At 43.9% G+C, this 26,147-nt stretch overlaps 1 protein-coding gene across 1 annotated transcript in view; it reads left to right on the top strand.

Moving 5' to 3' along the window:
* Positions 1-1,101: 1,101 nt before the first annotated feature.
* The window catches only part of SCARB2 (scavenger receptor class B member 2), a 74,267-nt gene continuing 49,221 nt past the window's right edge, over positions 1,102-26,147 (top strand). The window contains exons 1-2 of the mRNA XM_049630670.1: positions 1,102-1,432; positions 23,520-23,677. Of these exons, the coding sequence (XP_049486627.1) occupies positions 1,316-1,432; positions 23,520-23,677 (275 nt within the window). The 5' untranslated portion in view covers positions 1,102-1,315. The remainder of the gene's footprint in view (positions 1,433-23,519; positions 23,678-26,147) is intronic.

Here is a 26,147-nt window from a genome sequence, read left to right as displayed (position 1 = left end):
TGGACTCCTGGGACAGGCCAGTTTAGCTTGAGGACCCCCTACAGCCTTGCGGAAGTCTGTTAGAGCTGCACTGTAGTATAAGAAGCTTCCTTCCACTCAACCTTCCTTCCTTGCCTCTCTACATAGGTCACACCTGTATCCTGGGTCCAGCTCTCTGGCTAATTCAACTAATTCAACTAATATTGAGTCCCTGCTGTGTGCAGGCTTTGGCCTGTGTGCCTGGGACATAATGGTGAGCAAAACAAATAGGAACAGTGTCACGGCCACTTGCTTGAGGCTTCTTACTGTAGCGTCTCACAGCTGAGGGATAAAGTCCCAACTCTTCTAGGGGACACAAAGAGCCTTTCAGAGTCTGACCCTAAGGGACCTCAACACCTCCCACCCTGCACTCTGCACACCTGAACCTAGACTCAAAAGGAATTTTTCTTTCCTCCTTCAATCTTGCTCTTTCACGCCCAATGTCTTAGCACACTTTTTTCCTCTCCTTGAAATACCTCTCACACCCTTGCACACACCCCTTCCACATTCCCCAAGATCCATTTCAATTGTGGGGTCCTAGGTGCCCCCCCCTCCCGGGGGGCAGAACACGCTTGCGGGCACAGATCTCAGCACGCACCTCGGAAGAGCACTTGTAACATTGTGCATGAACTGCTGTAACAGTGTCCTGCTAACTGGTGAGCCTGTCTAGAGCAGGGGCAATGTGGTATCCACCCCGCATCCCCAGTGCTTGGCACTTGGTATGTCCGCAGTTCACTCGTGCGAAGCGTCTGTGTGAATGGCCGTGGGAGTCCAGGCGAATTTCCGGAGTGACCCGGGCGGGCCTGCGTCGGGGAGGCGGGGGCGCATCTGGGCTCGGCCGCGGTCCGTGAGCCGCAGCGCCAGGGGGCCGCCCGGGACGCGCGCGGCTCGCTCGGGCCGAATCGCGGCGGCCGCCGCGGGGCACATGACTGCGGGCTCAGCCTCCGCCCCGCCCGTTTCCCCGCGCAGCTGCTGGCCGTCGCCTCCCGGGGCTGCGGCGAACCGGGCCGGCGAGCGTCACCGCCCTGCGCGCTCCCTCTCTCGCTCCTGACTAAGCGGGGCCGGCGCCCGACTGCCCGAGCGAGGGAAACCGAAACCGAAGCGGGTCGTCCCCTCCCCGGGCCGCCAGGCAGGCGCGCGGGAGCCGGAGCCCAGCCGCGGAGCCGGGAGCCGGGCGCAGAGCCGGGACCGCGGGCACCTCGGGGTCGCGGGTGTTGAGGCCGCTGCAGCGGCGGCCCCTCCCTCCTTTCTGTCGAGTCGCCGGCCCGCGAGGCCCGGCCCGGGAGCGGCGCGCAAAATGGGCAGGTGCTGCTTCTACACGGTCGGGACGCTGTCCCTGCTCCTGCTGGTGACCAGCGTCACACTGCTGGTGGCTCGGGTTTTCCAGAAGGCCGTGGACCAGACCATCGAGAAGGTGAGGCTGGCGAGGTGTGTGTGTGTGTGTGTGTGTGTGTGTGTGTGTACGCGCGCGCGCTCCCGTGTTGGGCGGGGGACACTTCCAGCCCACCCTCGGACTGCTGTACCTCCTGCAAAGAACATCTGCACCCCGGCAGACCCTCCCGACCAGAGCCCTCCTTTCGTATTTGTCTTCTCGAGGTTGGTAGGTAAGGGTTCAAGAAGGATGGGGAGGAATAATAGGATAAAATTATGGGTCTAGACTTTTTTTTTTTTTTTAAGCTTTCACTTACATTCTATCATTTGCATACCCCTCCACGCCCTCTCTACGACGCCCCAGTCTCAGCTCGGCCCAAACATATTTCCCACCCACTTCATGAAAAAACAAAACTAAATGAAAAACACCACAGCCCAGGCAGGTTTCTTGGCTGCTTGCTGTGGCCTTTGAAGTGGTGTAGGGCTGTGAATGAGAAGCGGGTGTGCGGTCTATTGTGTTCTTGCCTTCCTGGACTGGGCAGGGCAGTCAGCAGAGAGGGCAGGCCTCTGGACTGGGTAGCATTTCAGTCCATCGGAGTCTCCGCAAGGTACCTTCCAACTAAGCATGTGGTATCTTGTACCCATCCTCTGTGTTGCTTTGTCTCACTTTGGATTCTTGTTCTTCTTAAATTACCATAAACTTCAGGCAAGGATGCATTGAGGTTCTCGAAAGAATCTGAACCTGTCTTTTAGCCTAGATGAGTGGCCTGGAGAGCTGATCATTTCAGAAGACGTGTGGGTCATTTGACTTTACCAGTGCTCATTCCTTCTGCCCTTTCACACACACCCACCAATCTGTGTGGAAAGAGGAACAAGAGAGAGTTACTGGGATCACTTTTTCCTTAAAAAAAAAAAAAATAATTGGAGCAGCCTTTCTTGTTAGCACCGATAACCACAAGTTTTACTTCTGCCACTGGTTTTCACTTGCTGCTGGATGGATTAAAAAAAAAAAAAAAAAAAAGAACAGTTTGATCACTGAACTCCCAGTCAAGTTGTGTCATCCAGGTGGCAACAGACATGTTCCTTTATTTTTTTAATTTTTTTTTAATGTTTATTTATTTTTGAGACAGAGAGAGACAGAGCATGAACAGGGGAGGGGCAGAGAGAGAGAGGGAGACACAGAATCTGAAACAGGCTCCAGGCTCTGAGCTGTCAGCACAGAGCCCGATGTGGGGCTTGAACTCACGGACCATGAGATCGTGACCTAAGCCGAAGTCGGACACTTAACTGACCGAGCCACCCAGGTGCCCCCAGACATGTTCCTTTAATAGAGGTCATGAAAAGCCATCAGTTACTTGAAATCTGGCAGTTAAAGGTAAATTAAAAAAAAAAAAGTCATGGTAAAGCATAATTTAATTTTAAAGTTTATGTTAAGGAAACATTAAGTTCACATTTTTTATTAAAGTTTACTTATTTATTTTCAGAATGAGAGAGAGAGAGAGAGGGAGGGGCAGAGAGAGAGGAAGAGAGAGAATCCCAAGTAGAGTCTTTGCTCTCAGTGCAGAGCCCCACATGGGGCTTGATCCCATGAACCATGAGATCATGACCTGAGCCGAAATTAAGAGACACTTAACCGACGAGCCACTCAGGCGCCCCTAAGTTCACATTAGTAAGGGAAGATGAAACCCACTGTCTGAGCTTCTCAAAGACCACTGTTTTCCCTGAGTACCCATGAAGGAAGAAAACTAAATAGCATCTTTTCTGCTCTTGGCCACCTGCAAATCCATGGCAAGATTGTTTAGGGATATAAACCCTTCCCTAGATGACCAGAGTTAAGCAATGCAATTACAGTCCCTATGTGAATCTTCTTGTGTGGCTTTAAAAGGCTGTTTCAGAAGAGCCCTATGAGAGGAGCTGTCTCCCTGGTGCCTCAGATGTTACCAGCCCTCAGATGCTTTGTGGGTCTCCATTTCATGGATAGGTAGGGAGGTGGCTGTACAGCAGTTTGCCTGGGCCTTGAGTTTGCACTGATACTTGGTGATTGGCTTTTTTATCTGGTTTTCTCTGTGAGGAATGGACTCTGATCAGACTAATAAATCATAGTACAGGGGAAGTGGATTTTCAGAATTGCCCAACCCCGTTAAAGAACACCATGCAAGGTGGCATATACAGTTAAATGACAGGGCTAGTTCCAGTGGACAGGAATGTTGCCAAGTCGGCCAGAGGGCATGCATGACCATCATTACCATTCTGTTCTCCCCGGTCACCTGCAGTGTGGTGGCCTGGGATAGTGGGACAGAGTAAGGACTCTGCGGTCTACACCCCTGGACATCAGTCCTGGTCCACCATGCTCTAGCTGCATGACCTTGGGCTAGGTTTCCTGATTCTGGGTTTCCCCATCTGTAAATGAGGATAAAAACAACTCACAAAAATAGAGAGGTTGTAGGAATTATTAGGGAAAATGGGTAATTTTCATGGGATATCTTTAGTGCTTTGTAAGTCAGTTTTATTTTTGTTAGAAGCCACATGCGCAAAGGAAAAATATATGAGATTTGAAGTCAGACATCCTGTATTCAAATCCTGACCTTACCATTTGCAAGCTTTTTGATTCTGGGCAAGTTACTGAAGTACCATGAGCCTCAATTTCATTTCTTGGGAAAGTAAGGATGTTAGCTATCTTAGGCACAGTGGTGCATTTACCATGAAGCACACAAAGCTTATGCTTGAGGCCCTCACATGCACAGGCCCTTCCAATAGCCTCCACCTAATTCTGTATCCAAAATTTTCTTTTTTCTTAGGAAGGGTCTCCTCACACTGTATAAGCTTCCCACAAACCCTGCCTCTGTGTGTGCTGTTGTGAGACTGAGGGAGGTAATCTGTGTAAAGCACCCGGGACAGTATCAGGCAGAGGATAGGTGATCAGTTACGGCTGCTGTCATTCTTTCCATTAGTATCATTATGGAATGATTCTTGACCTTAATATAGTTAACTTGACCTTAATATGCTTATAATGTAATCTGGTCTGATACTCCCAGTTTGTTTTTGTTTTTGTTTTTGTTTTTGTTTTTTCATCTGAAGATTTTCCATGCCCTGACTGGTCTATATCAAAAAAGAAGACAGGAAAGGGGAGAAATTCAAATGAATAGGTTTGGCTAATTGTGAGAAGCAAAGTAACATAATCCCTATTAAAATAATTTGCAGGGAGATTTTAAGATTAAAGGGAGATTTAAATTTTGGCCGGTGAATGGAGTGGAAGGAACCAAGACAATTTGATTCCATTCTTTGTTTATTTTTTGTTTTTGTTTTTGTTTTTGTTTTGAGAGTGAGAGAGAGAGAGAATGATCCGGGGGAGAGGAGCAAAGGGAAAGAGAGAGAGAATCTTAACCAGGCTCCATGCTCATGGAGCCTGACGCAGGACTCAATCCCATGACACCTGAATTCATGACCTGGGCCAAAATCAAGAGTTGGATGCTCAACCGACTGAACCACCCAGGTGCCCCTGGCTCCATTCTTGGCCTCGCTGGTTACCGCCTTGTATTGAGCAAGCCCTGTAATTCTTTCTGCTTCAGTTTTCTCAATTGCAAAACAGGCACAGTAACGTCTCCCTCGTTGTCTGCTCACACCCACTTCTTAGAGGATATTCTGAGCACTAACCAGGCCTTCTCTCTCAAGTGTATTGACTTCCTGAAGACAGAGCTTTGCAGAAACCATTTAACCTCTTTTTCCTCCTTGGAACCCGGGAGGGCAGATTTTTACGTTCTGTCTCCTTTGATGACCCCCCTAATTCTCCTGGCACTCAGCACACACCGGTAGGTACACAACAAATGCCTGTTGCCTCACATTTGATCATTGTAGTTGAAAGAGCAGTGTTCTAGGAATCAGCAGAACTTGGTTAACATTCTTTGTTTCTGTCATTATGAAATACTTGGGTGAAGTTGAGCAAGCCCAGTAGCGAATATTGAACCCCTCAAAAAACCTCGGGTTTCTCATTTTGAAATAACACCTGCCTTAGAGTTGTCGCCAGGAGTGAAGTAAAAGGATTGCTGGAAAAAAGCACCTTGCGGAGGGCCCAGATGGTAACATTTGTTACTGTTTTCAGCTATCGTTTTCTCATCTGTGAACTGAAGCTTATGTCGAGAGAAGGTTCCTTCTAGCGCCAGACTTCTGAGATTCTGTGCCTCAGGCGTGTGAGCTTTGTTTAAGAGCAACATTGCAGCTCAGAATATTAAGCTTGCCCTTAGACGCATGGACAGTTTGAAGGCCTCCCAAAAATGGGGCTGCAGTGCCAGCCAGAGTCAGGGCTGGTGAAGAAGAAGTGGGCTGGCAAGGGAACCAGTGAGAAGAAAAGAGACGGCTCACAGGTTTTCCTTCCTGTGCCCAGGCCAAGGAAGGGTGAAAGCATTCGGTGTCAGGGATGAGATGAACAGGAGAAATATACTTATCCTTGGCTGGGACCTGAGGCTCTGGGCAAGCGACATCAGCTAGCCTCTTTTAGGAGCCATGTAACTTGGGAGCCGTTCTGCTGATGCCTCAAAAAATGAGATACAATCACCGCTAAATTAACCAAATAACATTAAAGGTGGATATGTGGGGGTCTTCTTTTTTACAGTTGAATTAGTTAAACATCTTCACGTATGTGTATGTAAAGACAATCAACTGTATCCAATCTTAAAAGGATCTTTCTTGCATCTCCTGAATTGCCTGTTTTCAGGGTTATGACGACTTAGGACCTTAGAATAAGAAAAAACCTTAAGCACCACTTAATCTGTTATTTTACAGTCAAGGAACCTGAGCCTGTGCCAGTTTTTTAAAAAATTTATTTAGTGAGAGGGGGAGAGCAAGCGAGTGCGTGGGAGAAAACAGGGAAGGGACAGAGAGAGAAGGACAGAGAAAAAGAGAGGGAGAGGGAGAGAGCATGAGCAGGGGAGGGGCAGAGAAAGGGGGAGAGAGAGAACCCCAAGCAGGTGTCTCACGTCCAATGCAGAGCCCGATGATGGCTCGAACTGATGAACCAGGAGATCATGACCTGAGCCAATATCAAGAGTCAGACGCTCAACTGACTGAGCCACTTGGGCGGCCCCAAGCCTATGTCAGTTTTTAAATATGATGGTGGGTATCAAACTGCCTTTATATTTATGTGCCACTAGAAATGTAAATAACTGACTTATCAGAGGTTGGATGGAGGGGAAGGGGTAGGGTTAGGCATGTAAGCTGGGTCTCCTAAATCACTTTTCCCACCCCAAGGATGAGCATATACTCTGTTGCCTGCAACAGTCCTGATTTATTTATACCTGTTGTCCTGGCATAATTACTGGCACCCTCTTTTCTTTTAAAAGATCCTTGGTTTGGAGCACCTGGGTGGCTCAGTCAGTTAAGCGTCTGACTTTGGCTCAGGTCATAATCTCAGGGTTCATGGGTTCGAGCCCCGCATCTGGCTCTGTGCTGACAGTGTGGAGCCTGGAGCCTGCTTCAGATTCTCTGTCTTCCTCTCTCTCTGCCCCTCCTCTGCTCACATTCTGTCTCTCAAAAATAAACATTTAAAAAAATTACGGTTTAAAAGATCCTTGGTTTGGGATACCTGGGTGGCTCAGTCAGTTAAGTGTCCAACTTTTGATTTTGACTCAGGTTATGATCTCATGGTTTGTGAGTTCGAGCCCCACATCAGGCTCTGCACTGGCAGTGTGGAGTCGGCTTGGGATTCTCTCTCTCCCTTTATGCCCCTCCTCCACTAATGTTCTCTTTCTGTGTCTCTCTCTGTCTGTCTCTCTCTCTCAAAAATAAATAAACATTAAAAAAAAATAAAAGATCCTTGGTTTGGATAATAAGTTCTATTCTCACATGCCACATTCTCCTCCACTTCTTAGCAATAAAGAGGAGCAAGAAGCTAAGGCCAACTCAAGCTGGCTGCAGAATGGTAATTTTTTTTTTTTGTAAAGCTGGAAGAGGAAGCTCCTGGAACTCTAAGGGTGAGAACCACAGGACAGTAAGGCCTCCTAAGGGTACAGTAGAAACTGGAAAGTTAGCAGGACCCGGGCACACTCTGTGTCCCCCCACTGTTCCTCTGGTTGCCCTACCGAATAGTTTCCTCTGTTTACTTGTTGGGCCCGGGCTGTTTACTCATCCAGTGCTTCCTCAGCCCCAACCCCATGTGACACTCCAGCTGCTGGCCTCCCATGGACATGGTTTATCTCTTGGTTTCTCCCTTCCAGATTTGTGACAGAGTAATGTGATTGGCTCAGCACGAGCAGAAATCATAGATCCTTAAACAGAGGCAGTAGTATCCTCGCAATATTCTTTAACTCTTAAGCAAAATTATCCAACCCCTCCTTGGCTCTTAGAAACATGATCTTGTGATATCAAAATCATATTATGTTTCTTTCAACATCTTACTAATTCACGGTGACCACGAATGCATTCATTATTATTGGCTAAGACAATGGAGTAAACCATTTGTTGTCAGTGTGGTCCCTAGACTCTAGGAATGACATCAAAATCACTTATGGAGTTTAAAAAATACAGATGCAGGGCATGTGGGTGGCTCAGTTAGTTAAGCGTCTGACTTGATTTTGGCTCAGGTCATGATCTCACAAGTAACTGAGATCGAACCCTGTGTGGGCTTTGTGCTGACAGCGAGGAACCTGCTTGGGATTCTCTCTCTCCCTCTCTCTCTGCCCCTCCACTGTTCATTTGCCTGCACACGTGCTCTCTTTCTCTCTCAAGATAGATAAATAAACGTTTAAATAAAGAAAGTCAAAATAAAAAGTACAGATGCTACCAGCCCTGCTGAATCAGACTCCTTAGGCCTGGCACCCAAGTTGAAAAGCAGACTATGAAGGGGCATCTGGGTGGCTCAGTCAGTTAAGCCTCTGACTTCAGCTCAGGTCATGATCTCACAGTTCGTGGGTTCAAGCCCCACGTTAGTCTCTGTGCTGACAGCTCAGAGCCTGGAGCCTGTTTCAGATTCTCTGTCTCCCTCTCTCTCATCCCTCCCCTGCTCATACTCTGTCTCTCTCTCACTCACCCTCTCTCTCAAAAATAAATAAACATTAAAAAAACTAAAAAATAAAAAGCTAACCATCAAGCCCGTGACTGGTTTGGATGGTGGTTATGGCAGCCCACATCTTCACTCCTCCAGATGGCATTTCCTTTTTTTTTTTTAACCTTTGTATTTTATTCTTTATTTTTGTTTATTTTTCTGATAGGAAATACATGCCATCATAAAAAGTCAGATGCAACAAAAATTAATAAAACAAAGATAACTACTGTTAACATATTGTTAATTATTCCATGTTTTTATTTGTGCACACATACTAACAGATATACTTTACAAAAATGAGATGCTTCTGTTCCCACTCTATTTATTTTTAATTTCATCTAGTGAAGTTGACATATAAGAGAGATGATAATTCTAGTTGAGGATATTACTACTAGTGATTACTATTATTCTTCAAGTTTACATTAAAGGAAAGATGGGGGGAGGGGAAGGTGGTTGTTTGCGAGAACCGTTTTTGCTTTCTTGCTTAATAAAGTGCAAGATTTCATTCTGTCAGGCCACAGCAAAGGGGCCATCTGTTCTGCCAGACATTTGCTTGTTTCCTGGGGAAGAATCAGCAGGTGGGATTGTAAGAGCATTAATGAAAACATAGGATGTTGGCCAAGTGACTAGGCATTTATGGCCTGTATCTTCAAGATATATATATACTATATATACATGGTATACTAAATGAGGGGACCATTTTTCATCAAAACTGGTAACTAGTCAAAAGCAACTGAGGAAAATAAGGCTACTTTTGGTTTTTGCAGTCTATATCTAAAAATATTTACATATATACTTTGGCAGTCATTCATTTATTTAGCAAATATTTACCGAGTGTGGACCATTTGCGAGACAATGTGCTGGGAGCTGTGGATACAGTAATAAAGTAGACACAATCCCTACACTTACAGAATTTATAATCTAATTCAAATTTTTTGGGCTCAGGCCCCTTTACATTCTTAAACTGAAGACCCTAAAGAGCTTACATTTGTGTGAGTTATATCTATCAATATTTACAATATTAGAAATTAAAACGGGTAAATTTTTAAAGCACAAGAATACACAAACACGTATTAGCTGTCAGAGAGCAATGACATCATTATATGTCTGGTGACCTCTAGAAAACTGCACTCTACACTCATGAGGGGATGAACATGAAAAGGGCAACTAATGTCTTAAGATTATTAGGAAAATAGTTTTTAACCTTGTGGACCCCCTTAGAGGGTCTTGGGGACCCCCAGGGGCCCTCAGGCCACACTCTGAGAGCTGCTGATCTAGTTTTCATTTAATTAATTATGACAATTTTTAGAATAACTTTAAAAAATAACTTCATATCCCTGTTGTTTCTGTAAGAACAGTTTGGAAACTATGCTATTAATGTCTTCAAACCACGAGGATTTTGTCTAGTGTGTTATACACATGTTCCTTTGGTCTCCGCACAAGTCCATGGTTAAAGATGGTAGTTTGGGTCATCAGAGATGCAGGTTCAGTGAATCCCCTGCTTTCCCTGTGTGCTGATCAGACTAGACTAGACCATCAGCATCTCCGTAATTGAATTATTGCATAATTCCCCTCCAGCCTCAGCCCTGCCAGGGATTTTCGAAGGTGGGGGCCCTGCCAGTTTTAGCTTTGTGCCATCGTCCCTACCACCAAGTGCACCGTCACACAAAATACACGTTCAGTAAATATTACTCGGATGAGTGGAAGGACGAATAGACGAAAACTTACATCTTCGGGGATGATTTCCTTTGCATATTATTGCTCGGGTTGTTCTTCAGCTTCACGCTTTCATTACGCTTTGTAGACCAGTGGTCATTGATTGCCTCACTATACCTTTAAAATCTAGAAACTTCACCCAAGAACTCAAGTTTCCAGCCTCTCTTGAAACATGTGGATGCTGTGCGTGCTAGTCTGTGTCCACAGTCTGAGCAGAATGGGGCTGCCCTTCAGAGGGGACCTCCCTCCTGATTCCCATGGCCCTTCTCATTCCTGTTGGCTCCCTAACTCCGAGGCGCAGGGAAGGTGCCCTTTGTCATCGTGCCTGCCCTGTTGTCTCTCTTAGAGTAGAGAAAAATACCTGTTTGTATCTGAACCTCGTTACCAAAAGAGGAAGGTAAACGAAGGTAAACGAAGGAAAGGAAGGTAAACGAAGGTAAAAGAAGGAAAATGAAAGAGCCCCAGAGGGTCATGTGTTTGGCAAAAATGAAAGCGGGCATATTTCTATGGAGAAATGAGTATCATCGCTAGGGTTTGCCATGCACACTAATGTGCAAACTCGCATCACTTCACTTGCCACACCCACCTGGCCCCTTCAGCACTGAGTTTCACACTCTGTAGAGAAAGAGAGGCAGAATACCATTGTTATAATGATGAGATCACTCTTGCAAACCCCACTTTAAGAGTAGTTGCTTTTAACACTGTACTTCTCATAATCAACAGTAATGGAAGGGAGAGGAGGCAGAGATAGAAGTAGGTGATGAACGCATCGCTTATATCGACTTTGAGAGATACAGTTGCAACCAAATAGGCTGTAAAATAATAAGAGGGGCTCCAGAAGTTACACACAGAACCTGGCATTATTTTCATGGGACACACTTCTTATATATTCACGTCTAAAATCCTCTTTCTCAGTCACTCCTTCAACCACACCCTCTGCATACACATCTATTTCTCCAATGCCTGGTCCTTTTTTTTTTAAGTATTTATTTATTTATTTAGAGACAGAGCACAAGTGGGGGGAGCGGCAGAGAGAGAGAGAGACAGAGAATCCCAAGCAGTCTCCACAGAGCCAGCACGGAGCCTGATGCGGGGCTCGAACTCACAAAGCTGCGAGATCGTGACCTGAGCCAAAACCAAGAGTCAGATGCTTAACTGACTGAGCCACCCAGGTGCCCCTCACCTGGTCATTTTGATTAAGTTTCATCTGGTGGCTGCTTTCTCTCTCTTTGGGCTGGCAGTTGTCAACCTTGGTTTCACATTTGTTATTATGTGGAAGCATTTAAAGAGTCCTCCAGCGGGTGTTTGGTAGCAGGAGCTTTTCGGGAAAGCTACCCCACCCTGCTGTCCTGTCTGTCATTTATAGAGTAGCAGCTTCCACATGAACTAACACTTGAATGTCAACTGTCAGATCTCATTAGGTGAATTATTACGATTGCAATTAAAGCAAAATGAGTTCATCAGCAGTGACATAAAAAAAAGTCAATGCGGGGGCGCCTGGGTGGCGCAGTCGGTTAAGCGTCCGACTTCAGCCAGGTCACGATCTCGCGGTCTGTGAGTTCGAGCCCCGCGTCGGGCTCTGGGCTGATGGCTCGGAGCCTGGAGCCTGTTTCCGATTCTGTGTCTCCCTCTCTCTCTGCCCCTCCCCCGTTTATGCTCTGTCTCTCTCTGTCCCACCAATAAATAAATAAAAAAAAAAAAAAAAAAAAAAAAAAACGTTGAAAAAAAAAGTCAATGCGTTTGTTTGTTCCTGAGTTAAAATAAGGTCAGAGAATTAGGGTAGAATGCTAATGGTAGGCTTATTCCTTTTACCTCAACAGAGAATAAGAAAAGGTAAGTAATGGGAATGACTTACATTACTAGGAGAGTCTGGATTGGGTGTGTTTAATTTAACAGAGGAATTTTTATAAATTTTTTTTTAACATTTTTATTTAGTTTTGAGAGACAGAGACAGAGCATGAGAGGGGGAGAGGCAGAGAGATGTGGGGAACACAGAATCTAAAGTAGGCTCCATACTCTGAGCTGTCAGCACAGAACCTGTCATGGGGCTCGAACCCACGAAACCGTGAGATCATGACCTGAACCGAAGTTGGATGTTTAACCGACTGAGGAAGTCAGATGCTTAACCAACTGAGCCACCTAGGCGCCCCTCAGGGAGAAATTTTAAAAAAACAAAGCAAACCAGCAAACTAGTATTTTGCTATTTGGGGAGTTTTATCAATCTGGAGTCTAGTGAGAATCATTCACATGTTGTTAGGCCAGGTTGCTCGTGTTGGCCTGCATTTTCTCTGGGTGAGTTTACACTGTGTAGATGGTGATGTGGATGCTGAAGTTGTGTATAATTATTTTTTTTTTAATTTTTTTTTAACGTTTATTCATTTTTTGAGACAGAGACAGAGCATGAACGGGGGAGGGTCAGAGAGAGGGAGACACAGAATCTGAAACAGGCTCCAGGCTCTGAGCTGTCAGCACGGAGCCCGATGCGGGGCTCGAACTCACGGACCGCGAGATTATGACCTGAGCTGAAGTCGGCCGCTTAACCGACTGAGCCACCCAGGCGCCCCTGAAGTTGTGTATAATTATTAAGTAGCACTCTGTGAACTAAAAGAACAACGAGGAGCCTTCTTGAGTCCTGAAAGTTTCCTTAAAAGTATTACTTACTCCCATCCAAGCCTAATACAGTTCCCTCAGTGTTTATTATCATTTGGAAGTAGTTTATGCCAGGACAGCCGGTTCAAAAAGCCCCCAGTGTTGCCTTCCTGAAAGATCTCTATCAGGCTGGCTTGGAAGTATTGTGTCTTTTGGCCTTATCATGTCTTGTCAGCTCTCACTCACAGTAACACAGCTTGTACCTGGGGAATGGTGGGCGGTTGAGTGTCTCTGATGCAGAAAAATGCCTACCAGGGAATGACAGATGATGACAGGTGATGAGCTGCATCAGATCATGGCAGGGCTTAGTGCAGCAGGTCAAGGACCTCAGACTTTATCCTTCGAGCAGTGGGGAGAGTGTCTGCTCCTGTAGGCACTTTTGATAGAACTCTCTGGAGGCTGAGGTGGAGAACAGACTTGAAAGGATCCTGGAGAAGAGACCATCCACAGTATTGCTGCAGTCCAGACCACCTATGGGATCAAGAGTAGAAATGGCAAAGAGGAGGAGGTAAGATCGGTAGGATTTAGGATTGGTTAGGGGAGAAAAATCATAAATCCACTTCTGGTCACATCGACTTTCAGCAGCCTGTGGGATGTCCAGGTGGGGATTTTAGGATGGGTCCATACAACAGAGATGATCCAAATAATTTCAGGCATAAGCCCTTCTTTGGGCTGAATTACTGGGCCTTGCACGTAATTGTCCACTAACTGCTTCATGCATGCCAATTTTGTGTCCTTAGCTAAATTTCTTTGTGAGAACAGGGCCTGTGTCTGTTGGTCACGTAGAAATCTCTCCATATGGGGGCACCTGGGTGGTCAGTCGGTTATGCATCCAACTCTTAGATTTCAGCTCAGGTCATGATCTCATGGTTCGTAGGTTTGAGCCCCATGTTGCACTCCACGCTGATGGCATACAGCCTGCTTTAGATTCATATTCTCTCTCTCTCTCTCTCTCTCTCTCTCTCTCTCTCTCTCTCCTCTCTCTCTCTCTGCCCCCCACCCCTCAAAAATAAATAAATAAACTTAAAAACATTTAAAAAAGAAAGAAATCTCTCCATATATACATATTGGCTAATTAGCTGAAAATAAGTTGTTTAAATGATTAATTTGGTTGTTGAGACTACAGATTCACCACACGACTCAATAATCCTTCCAATATTTCTTTAGGTAGTAGTACTACAATACTATGTGTAAAAAAAAAAATTCATCATATTCTACTTGGCTAAAATTTATAAGCAATATCCAAAGTCACATTGTAAAACTGGTTTAGGTCCTTACATTGATGTTTAGCGTAACTGGAAAACTCAGTTGATTACAGGGTTTGCCTGGTAACTGTCACAGCCCCAGCAAAATCGTCAGTGAGGAAGAGCAGTTGTTCCCAAGCCACAGCTTTATGTCTAAATTGTGCAAAGGGCTCCTCATGACCAGGGGAACTGGTTTGTTGCATTGGGCAGAATTAATGACTTCTTGTGCCAAACATTCTCCAGGCTTGAGGTTAAGGTTATTACTTGTTGGTTTCTGAGTCCTTCCTTTGCAGAGCAAGCTCCCGGGAGTATACAGTTGAATGCCCTGAGGATCTGGTGTAGAAACTAGAAGCGTAAGGTCAAAATGAAGCCCCGTCTGGACCATTCTAGAGCAGGAGGTTGAGGTGCTTTTGGGGGACTCAGCATGAACGGCGGAGAAGCTACCTGGACACAAGGAGCTCAGCTCTCCCTTCCTCAGTCCCTCACTGTCTGTTTCAGCCCCGGGAGTTTACATGACTTCGCACAGCTACCCTAGTTTCCTTTCCTCCAGAGGGAAGGCCTGACTCCCCAGAAACGTCTCAGAGTCTACGTGAGGGCCTCTCCATAGTTTCACTGTCTCCCTGAGGTAGGGCTGCTGGGTAAAATACAGGATGCCTAGTCAAATTTCAATTTCAGATAAGCAATGAATAATATTTTAGTGAGTATGTGTCATGCCATATTTTGATTCACTTCAGCGTATCAGTTGTTGACATCTTGCCATATTTACTTCATCTCTCTCTGATATACTCTTTCTTAAATTATTTGAATGTAAGTTGCAGACATCACAATGCTTTGTTCCTGAATCCTTCAGCATGTATCACCTATGAATTAAAGTACTTTGTGACACAACCCTGGGCTTTGGAGACCCACAGACCTGGCCTTGACTTACTGGCTCCGTGAACTTGGGATAGCCAGTGCCACCATTTCCTTTTCTGAAAAATGGGAATTCTTGTCTTGCAGGGTTAGCGTAAGGCTGAGATGATGGCATAAAGCTCTAGCACAGCCCCCTGACTCCTAGAGATCCAGTAAATAGTAGCTGGCCATGGTGGTAATGGTACCCGAGCTGAATGTCAGGGAAGAAGATAAAAATGAAGAAGGTAACGATAAAGTCGCAACTGTTTTGGAGCAGCTGTGTTTGTGAACTTCCCTCTGTTCTTGCATTTCCCTCCTCCTTCTCTACTTGGTCTGCTTATACAGACACACACACACAACATGCAGTCCACTGTGGGACTTGCAGGGATTCCTTGACACACACCTAGCAATGGAGTGGACAAAAAGAGACACGTTAAAGGTACAGGAAAAGCCAACACTTGAGGGCAAGATTTGAAAGGAATTAAATGTGGCGTGAGACCTGGCTTGAGTGTGGACTCAGCTGAGAGTGGCCAGGGAGGGGGGGGGGTGATGGCGATAGGGGTGGAGGCAAGACACAGATGGTGAGGAGAACCCCAGGTCGAAACAGAATCTGCCATCAGCGTGAGTCTGGCAGGCTGTCAAGAATCGCTTTCATTGTTAGGCTTTGTATTTGCTTTGTTTAGTTAAAGACTCCCGTGTACTAAATGTTTATTTCTATCTCAAAACTGCCTTAGTCGACTTGAGATTTGGAGGAAGAAGTTCAAGTCAGACTGTTATAAAAACAGCCAGTTTTACCCTCTTTTCTGGAAAGGATTGTGCCCTCCTTTCTGGAAACTCTTCTTCTTGTCTTTGGATTTTTGGTTGCCTAAGAGCTGGATGCAAACGAAAGAAGATAAACTCAGGGAGTTAACCCATGTGTCAATTCATGCTGGCTCTTTTGAGGTTCCTAATTCTGAGGTGATTATCTTTACTTTAATAAATAAATGAGATTACGAGCCCTTTCTCACTCTGAAAGTCTTCACACACTGGGTGCTTGTCAGGATAAGTTAGCAAGGAATACAGTGTGCTAAATCAGCCATCCTGGCAATAATAGGGAAAGAAACACTGTGAGGCTGAGTGTGGGGGATGGCGGCTCTTGGAGCTTTTGTGGGAGCCCTGACCACAGCTGATGAGGCATCAGCTTCGCCTTTGTTTTTGCAAGGACAGAGGGAGAGGCTAGATGAAGTAGGTTCTCTGTGGATCCACGCCTCCTTTCCCTTGGGGCCTATTAGTGACATTTTATAGAATCTGAGTTTCTCAGATTTTCATTTAAAAAAAAATAAGGGAATAATTATTTTTTCTGCTTCCAGAAGTAATTTATTTCCGTTGTAAAAAATCCCAATGCAGAAAAACGTAACAGAGAGAATGGAAGACGCCTTGTAATCCTGTCCCATAGAGATGTGTGCGATTAGATGTTTAGTGTGGATGTTTTGAGATTTTGACGGTAATTAAAATATTGAAATTTTAAAATTAACTGTATTTTACCGCACTGACATTTTCATGTTTGAATTTTATCTGCTAGTCTTGTCCACACATTGTCTTTTTCCGTTTAGCATAGATCATGAGCATGTTTCTTATTTGGGTATAGTCTTCCTAATTTAAATGGTTGCTTTCTACTCCAACCTGTGAATTATCATAATTTACTAAATGATTCTTTTCCGTTTGACATTTTGGTTATTTCTGATTTTATGCTAATTCCTCGTTGTCTCAGCCTAAACTGAATTAAAGATAGCACTGGAAGAGAGGATCATGACTAAAGATTTCCTGTGTGGTTTCTTTTCTCTTTCATTTTTTAACATTCAGCAGATTAATGGGAGTGACATGATTCCTTTTTTTATTTATTCTTTTTTTGTTAAACTTTGTTTTATTCTTTTCATTTTTTTCATTTTTTAAATGTTTATTTCTGAGAGAGTGCACACACAAGCAGGGGAGGGGCGGGGGGGGGGGGGGGGGACAGAGGATCCCAAGTTGGTTCCATGCCGACAGCACAGAGCCTGATGTGGGGCTCGAACCCGCGAACTGGGAGATCATGACCTGAGCCCAAGTCAGACTCTTCACTGACTGAGCCACCCAGGTGCCCCTCCTTTTTTGTTTTAAATCAAGACGTGGAACCCTCCCATCCCCACTCAAGATGGCAATAATCAGGATCACAGTTACCATTCATTGAGCATTTTGAGGTGGCCTGAGATAAGCTCTCTGCTGAAATCTCATTTAATCCTTACAATCATCCTAGCCAAGCCCTCATTCCCATTTGTGCCCATGTAACCTTCTAAAACACCTCTTGCCTGTGTCAACGCAAAATAGGCAGCATGGCACAATAATTATTGCCAAATTAAAAAACAAATGCAGCCTAGGTAAAGAAAGACTATTTGAAAGGACTAGTGCAGTAGGAGGCAGGAGATGTGCATTTGGGAGATCTTTTCCCATCTGAGAAGGAGAGTAACAAGGCTGGGAAGGAGAGAAACTTAACCAAATTTGGTTCACAAGCATTTTTTCCTCACCTTATTGAGGTATGGTTGACAAGTAAACCATGACAAGTATGAGTTGTGTAAATTGTGTAAATTGTTTATATATTTTGGATACTAACCTCCTATCAGATATCTTGCAAATATCTTCTCCTATTCAGTAGGTTGCCTTTTTTGTTCTATTGCGGTTTCCTTAGCTGTGCAGAAGCTTTTAATCTTGGTGTAGTCTCAATAGTTTATTTTTGCTTTTGTTCCCCTTGCCTGAGGAGACATATCTAGAAAAAAATGTTGCTTTGGCTGATGTCAGAGAAATTGTTGCCTGTGTTCTCTTCTAAGATTTATATGGTTTTAGGTCTCACAATTAACGTCTTTAATCCATTCTGAGTTGATTTTTGTATTTGATGTTAGAAAGCAAAATGAGTGAAGGGGAGTGGGAAATACTGACTTCCAGTTAGGAATGAATAAGCCATGGGAATAAATCATGGCAAAAGAAAGCAGAGGGAAGAGAGTCAGTGATATTGTAATAGTGTTGTATGGTGACAGATGGTAGCTACACTTGTGAAGATAGCATTATGTATAAACTTATTGAATCACTATGTTGTACACCTGAAACTAATGTAACATCGTGTGTCAACTATACTCAAGAAATTTTAACTGTATACATTTAAGGTGTACTACATGATGTTTTGAGTAATGTATGCATTGTGAAATGATTATTATAATACTAATTAACATATCCTGTCACCTCAGTGTGTGTGTGTGTGTGTGTGTGTGTGTGTGTGTGTGTGTGGTGAGAACACTTGAGATCTATTCTCTTAGCAAATTTCAAGCATACAATAAAGTATTATTAGCCATAGTCAGCATGCTGTACATTAATAGGCATTTTGTTCCTATTGATCAGTGGGAACCTGTGATTCAACTAATCAATAATGAGGCAAAAACTGGGAATGTGGAGGGTCTGAGTCTGGCCTTGTCTGGGGATAAACAGTGAGGGGAATCTTAGCTAAGTCCTATGGAAGAGTGTTTCTTTGCAGGAAGCCATTTCTTGGAACACAAAAGGGGGGTAGGTTCCTGAACCATTTACTGCTTTCCAGGAGCACTAGGCTCTGGTAAAATTCAACATTACCGGGAGCTCAGGTTTAGAGTGAGTCCTGGGGAGGGAGGCTGACTCCATCTCCTACTAGCAAACCTTAGGCATTCCCCTAACCTTTGAGCTTTGGTCTCCAGAAGTGTAAAAACAGGGGAAATGATTTTCACTTTGTAGGCTATTAAGGGAGATTACATGAGATAAAGGGCAATATTGTGCCTGGCTCTCGATAATGCTCTGCAGCTCAGAAATCTTCCATGGCTCCCCATTGTATATCAGATGAAATCTAGGCTCCTATGACCCCAACCTACCTCTCTAAATGAGTCTCTCTACTCCTTGTAAAACCATATGCAGTCACACCTAACACTGTCCCCGCTCTGTATGTTTTATTTTCTCATTCTCCACATTCACTATCTTTCTGATTAAGCGGAGGATTCCCACGGAACAGGCAGGGAGGAAGGATAGTTGAATCAACTCTGGCTGTCCATAAGGTGTCTGTGACCTCCCTCTGCTTGCTAAATTTTTATTTTTTCTCCCCGGCTCACTTTAAGGACTGCCTTTCTCCATCTCAGGTCATAGAATCCACTATGTGACCACTCGCGAGACTGTTGTCCGGTATAGTCACTGGCCATGTATCACGTGCTACTTCATGCCGTCGGTTAAGTTGCATGTGTGTGTCAATACTCCCCTAAGTGGAGGCCAAGCTCCTGGCATGCAGAAACCATATCTGTGTTGATGGATATCTCTGACCATGCCTAGCACATACGTAGTGTTTTGAGGACTTGCATTCATAGTTCTATCCTTTCCAAGCACCACCGTGGGTATAGCACTGGTTTAAACAGGTTTTAGGAAAGGGGGGTCATGGAAGGACACAGGTTTTTTTTCTTTCCACCCACAAAAGGAACTGGCTGTACTTAGCTCTTTAGGGTACTGGATTACTGAGAAGGTACACAAACTGATAGGGATTAGATCTCTCATGATTATGTGATTCTAACAACACTATTGCTTTCTGGTATCTGAATGTGACAACCACTTCCTCTGGTATACTTTAAAGGCTCTTTGGATTTGTAGCTAGAGAGCTGCTGTTACGAGGCTTGGCACTTGTAACACTTGTGACTTTGCATTTGACCACTTGTCAAATGCGGGCAATTGCCTCCTGGTACCCCTCTGCACCCCTCTCCACCCCTTCTGCACCCCTCTGATTGCCTCCTAGCAAGTTCTTCTCACCTAGCCTTTTATAAGTAAAGATGATGGAAGCTGGTGTCTAAGTTTTCTAGAACTATATTTTGTTGATTGAACTAATGTTTCTTCAAGAACTGCACTGTTCTAGACACTGTGGGGAAGATTAAAGGGGGAAAAAAGGACCCATTTTTGTAGGTTAGCACCTTCTATTTTAAAAAGCTAACAGTTAACTTCGTACATGACCATATTGAATAGACACACTTCCCTTCCCATTTTTGCTTGCTGATATGGCCTGCTTCATGTTGATTCCTGTTAACTTCAATTTTTACAAGATGTTTTCTGACCTGGCCCCTTTTTTCCTATGAAATTCCTATGTAATGTGTTTTGGGGTTCAAAGGAAGAGATGATCCACCCAGTTAAAGGGGGATTACTCAAGGAATTCACAGAGGAGAGGACATTATTGCCTTGCCCTATTCTGGAAATTTATGGGCAAGAAAAAGAGGTCCTTATTTAATGAAGTCAGAGAACTTAAAAAATATCTATTCTCTAGAAGAGAAATAAATTGTATGTTAGATTTCTTGTAGTTAACATATTAGTTTTGGGTAGGTTAAATTCATGTTACTAAGCTGTTTCTGGAAGCTATATGTGTACTTTATGGTGGAGAAACTCTACCGTATATCTTGTATAACTAAAATGGGTAGTATATTTATACCTGTTGTTTTTTTATTTTTGTTTTTTTTTTAATGTTATACGCAGAAGTAGGGTTGGAAGGTAGAGAAGAGCCACCCAGGATTCCAGACCTAGCTCTGACATTAAGGAGCTGAATGAGCTTCCGCACACTCCCTTACCCTTCCAGAACCCCCATGTCACCCCTTCTCAACCTCAGCACCGTTTTCAGTTCTGGTGTTCTCTCGCTCTCTGAGCCTGACTCTTCAGATAACTAGGACTCCGGTTTAGGAGATAAGATAAAAGACCACAAGCGTTTTAAAAAATTGCCTGAAGTGACTGATTCAGCTGCTCAGGTGCTGGGCAGAGGAAGATCAGTGCATGCAGGGCAGGTGGTGAGGGCTTCTCCAAGGAGAGTCCGAGCTGAATCCGGGAAGTTGGAGGATAGGAGTTTCATGGTTTGTCTTTAAATTTTTCTGTCTCATGAAGCTGATCTCTTCTCAGCAAATCAGTACTGGTAGTAAAGGCCAAAAATATTTCAATAATGTGTTGAGTAGAAATCTGATGATTAGACATTTTCAATGGATGCCAAACCACAAATAATCTCCAGTTCCATGGCATGGCCAACTCATGGATGTACATTTACTTTCAGCCCTCCAGATCACCAGCTTTGCTTTGATGAGCTTAGGTTTTCTGCATTCATTTATCCTAGAGCCACTTTGTTTTGTCCTGCAGAGATTCTTGAGATTTTTTTTTTTTTTTTTTTTTTTTTTTTTTTTTTTTTTTTTTTTTTTGAGAGGGAGAGACCAGGAGCAGGGGAGGGACAGAGAGAGAGAAGAGAGAGAATCCCAAGCAGGCTCTGCACTGTCCGTGTAGAGCCCAATGCAGGGCTCCAACTCACATACCATGAGATCATGACCTGAGCTGATACCAAGAATTGGACAGTGAACCGACTGAGCCACCCAAGCGCCACAAGATATTTTCTATTTATAATAGAGCAATATAACTAAGTTTCCTTGCAACATTCCTTCTATTAAATTGTGGCCTGGACTAATAAAATTTGTCATTCTGGGGGTGCCTGGGTGGCTCAGTCGGTTAAGGGTTAGACTTCGGCTCAGGTCATGATCTCGCGGTTTGTGGGTTCAGCTCCGCATCAGTCTCTGTGCTGACAGCTCAGAGCCTGGAGCCTGCTTCCGATTCTGTGTCTCCCTCTCTCTCTGCCCCTCCCCCACTCATGCTCTGTCTCTGTCTCTCTCAAAAATAAATGAACATTAAATTTTTTCTTTTAAATAATAAAAATTTTAAAAATAAAATAAAAAACTAAAATTGACATTCTTTTGTGTGCTGTGTCACAGTACATTTTAGCATGTGGTATCTAACATGTTTTGAAGCCAGTCCCTTTGTCTGTTGTCACTCAAAGCCTCACTCAGCCTCAGAGGTGACCTCAGAGAATGCTTCTCTTGCAGTCTAGTCTTATTGTTTCACTGCTGGCCTTGCATTGTCTGTGTCATTTGATCTCATTTTCCTCTTTTGATCTTCTTTAAAAATTGTTTTCAGTATCAATTTCTTAGTGGTTATAAAAAATTTGGAAAATACCAAAATTCATCAAGGAGAAAATAACAGTGATCCAGATTCCCAACATTCAAGAGTTAATGACTGTTCATATTTCAGGTTGTTTATTCTCAGTCTGTCCCTTTATATTTCATGTGTACTTCAATAATTTTTACTGTAAAAAATGCTGATTTTCCTCCATTAACACGTTGAGGACTGTTAGGACCTCAACCTACTAACAGTAGGTTTCTGTCTCTTAACCTTGGCCGCTGTATTAATCAGGCTTCTGTTGCAGTGCTCCATAACAGATAATTTTCAAATCTCAGTGTCTTGTAACAGTGACATTTATTTCACACTCTTGGTGTGCCCCATGGCTGTAGTTTGAGGTTGGCTGGCCCAGCTGAACTGGGCTGGACTCCAGGTTTCATGTCTGGTCAACACATCACCATTTTAGGTGAAGGATCCACAACTACCTGAAGCATGTTTTTCTCTTGGCAAAGGGTGGTTAGTGGAAACTTGCCATGCTTTTTAAGGCCCTAGCTCAAAATTTGGGTATTCCCATCCCACCCACATTTCATTGGTCAAATCAAGTCACTTGGCCAAGCCTGAAGTCAATAGGGTGAAGAAGAATACTCCTCCCATAGGGAGCCAAGGTTTATTAGGTTGCTAGGGTTTCTGTAACAGATACCACAGACTGGGTGACTTGAACAGCACAAGTTCATTGTCTCCCAGTTCTGGGTGCTAGAAGTCTGAGATGAAGGCATCAGTAAGGTTGACTCTTTGGAGGCCTCTCTCCTTGACTTGTAGGTGTTGTCTTCTTCCTGTATCTCCACATGGTCTCTCCTTTGTATTTAGTCCTAATCTCTTCTTCTTATAAGGACATCAGTTATATTGATTACAGCCCACCCTCATGACCCCATTTAACCTGAAATTTCTCTTTAAAGACTCTATTTCCAAATGCAGTCACATTCTGAGATACTAGGCATTAGGATTTCAATATATGAATTTGGGAGGGGGCCCATAACACATGGTAAGGGTGGGAAGTGCAGGAAGGATTGTAGATAAGAAACTCTAAGCAGTTAACATCAGTAAAGCTCAGCTTCGTAATCTTTAAAACAGGGGTTTGCTAGGGATTGAATGAGAAAATTCACATAAAGCCCCTACTGGTGGAGGTGGTAAGGATGGGTACGGTTCTACATCACCTGAAAGAACCAAATCCAGCCTTCTTGGTCCTATTGCCTTGTTGTACCATATGGGCAAGCTACCTTCCACAGCAGTGTATAGTCAGTGGAATCTTCATAATAAAGTCAGTAGGACTTTTGGGTACTCAACCTATGACCTTGGTTTTGCTAACACCCATTTCTACCTATGAGCTATGGCTACCACCTTTCCTTTGCCCCAAATATTTATTGAAGACCTTTAATGGCTTCATAGGGCTGTGGGCTTCATATTGACCTAAGACATGGCCCTCCTTATAAGGGACTACAGTTGAATGCCTATGAAAATAAGTGAGCCAGGAGGTCAGAGCAGGGAGTGACCCTCTCTCTGCCTCTATGTTCAAAGCCAACTGCCTCACACAATCTCCTTTTGGTTTTCTTCCCCAGAATATTGTATTAAGGAATGGTTCCGAGACCTTTGATTCCTGGAAGAAGCCCCCTCTGCCTGTGTATGCCCAGTTCTATTTCTTCAATGTCACCAATCCAGAGGAGATCCTCAGAGGGGAGACTCCCCGGTTAGAAGAAGTGGGGCCATATACCTACAGGTGAGTCCTGACCACATCCCTGCCATACCAACCAGAAATATGGAGTGGCTCCACTGTGGCCTGGGTCCACATCTCTTCCCACGAGCCTCCTCTGTGTGCTGGGTGGGGAGTGCAGGTTTTGGTTAAATTTGTCTGAATGTTGCTGATATTTGGCACATGACTATGACACCTCAGTAGAGAGTGACTTTATGGACTAGGGCCACTCTCAGCCTGTTAGTTTAGAAATGCAGATGCTTCCTCCTGAGCTTGCAGAAAGTGGTTATTGAGCCATGAAGAGCTATTCCCTATCCCCAACCCTTTTAAGGTTGTCCCTTGATTCTCTTTGATGACTTTTAAGGCCTTTGTCTGTCTCCCTCCCCCACGTACCATTTTAGACCAGGTTCTAGAACTCGTGGTTGGTCTGTAGACAGGCCTTTCTGTCTCTTATTCATTCCTTTCCCCACTGGTCCTGGGTATGAGATAACCAACTGTCAGGGTGGGTTAGAGTCTTTGGCAGTGACCACGAGCTCCAAACACTGGGGAAGTAGGAGAACTACTTTAATCATATTTTAGAAGGTTCATAGGGGGAAGTACTCTGGGATCTTAGGGTTAGAGCATTTTCCCTATTGTTGCAATACCCCTCTCCCCCACGTCCCCGCCCCCCTCAATAATCTTTCCAACAAAGTTTCTCCTTACCACATTTAAGAAAAAATAGTAGAGGGGGGTGCCTGGCTGGCTCAGTAAGTGGGGCATGTGACTCTTGATCTCGGGGTTATGAGTTAGAGCTGCATGTTGGGTGTAGAAATTACTAAAATAATAATAATAATAAATTTTTAAAATAACAGAGGCAGCAGATAGCAAGATCTTTTTTTGTGTGTAGAACTGCTAAATGGTAAAAAAAAAAAAATGCCTCAAAATTCTGTTGTAATCTATTGCTCAATAAATGGTTGCTGACTAATTTATATTATGAATCAGTGCTACTCCCTGTGCAAGAATTCAGAGATAAAAATCTTGGTCCCTGCCTCAGGTGCTCATGGTCTAGCTCTGGAGTCGAATGCCTGTTTTGACTCACAGCAGCCACTTACTTACTAGTGTTTTGCACCTCGGTTTCCTCATCTGGAGATAAAAATAGGACATCCACCACAGGATTGTTATCAGGGTTAAATGAGCCAATGAGTCAGTATTGTTAAAGTGCTTAGATTAATGCCTAGCACATAATTAGTGCTAAGTAAGTGTTTGATATGATTATTAGTCTTTGCAGATTGTCTTAGTCTGTATAAATCAATATCCTGATTTGTAACGATGAACTCTGTTGTCATATAAAGGAATTTTAAGTTAAGAAAAAAAGGAGGGTGGGCACCTGGGTGGTTCCATAGGTTAAGCATCTGACTCTTGACTTGGGCTCCGGTCGTGATCTCATGGTCATGAGATCAAGCCCTGAGTTGGTTTCTGCACGGAGTGTGGAGTGTGCTTAAATTTCTCTGTCTCCCTCTCCCTCTCCCTCTGCCCCTCTCCCCCTCTCCCCCTCTCACACGTGCATGCTCTGTCTCTCTTTTAAATAAATAAATAAATTAAGTAAGTAAGTAAAATTTTTAAAGAGAAATCTTAAATAAATACTTGGGTCTTCACTTTAAAAATTTTTTTGTATGGGTTTAATACCTAAAGAAACGGTGTACTGGGTAGAGCAGGTCGTGTTTCAGGCTGTCCTGCCTGGGGATAATTGGAAGTTGTACTAGAGATAGGATCTGAGTGTCCTGTTTATCTGTTTTATCGTTTTGCAATTTTCACCATTTTTTATTGTGATTAAAAGAAAATAATATAAATGCATCATAAGTGTGCAGTTCAGTAGTGTTGCGTATATTTTTACACTGTTGTGCAACAAATCTCTCGAACTTTTCGTCTTGCAAAACTGGAACTCTGTACCCTTTAAATAACTCCCCTCCCTCTGTGTCCCAATCCCTAGGAACCACCATTCAACTTTGTTTCTATGAATTTCACTGCCTTAGATGCCTCATATGAATGGAACCATTCAGTATTTGTCTTTTTGCTTTTTTATTTTTTCACCAATTTTTTTCAGGTCGGGGGAAACTGCCTCCATGTAAGAATGAACTCACCTGAGAACTAAAGAAAATCCTAACGATTTTCCCTCTGGGTCTCCTGGACCTGTTCCTATGCTCATTATCCTCATCTGAGAAAAAGACATGCATTCTCATCACACTGCACCCAAAGAAACCCAGTACTCCATTAAAATGTCTTCTGGGCCTTGTGTCTGCTAGCTTAATATGCTGTTGTAAGTGTGGTCATGGGGACAAATAAATCCTAGAAGTAAAACAGTCTCTGATTGTTACCATACTCCCTCCATGTTCCCATTTTATTTTTTTTAAGGTTATTTATTTTGAGAGAGAGAGAGAGAGAGAGCAAGAGGGGCAGAGAGAGAGAGGGAGAGAGAGAGAGAGAGAGAGAGAGAGAGAGAGAGAGAGAGAGAGAGAGA

Source organism: Panthera uncia, chromosome B1 (assembly GCF_023721935.1).
Source record: "Panthera uncia isolate 11264 chromosome B1, Puncia_PCG_1.0, whole genome shotgun sequence".
NCBI classification, from domain to species: domain Eukaryota; kingdom Metazoa; phylum Chordata; class Mammalia; order Carnivora; family Felidae; genus Panthera; species Panthera uncia.
This window is presented reverse-complemented; position numbering and strand designations above follow the sequence as displayed.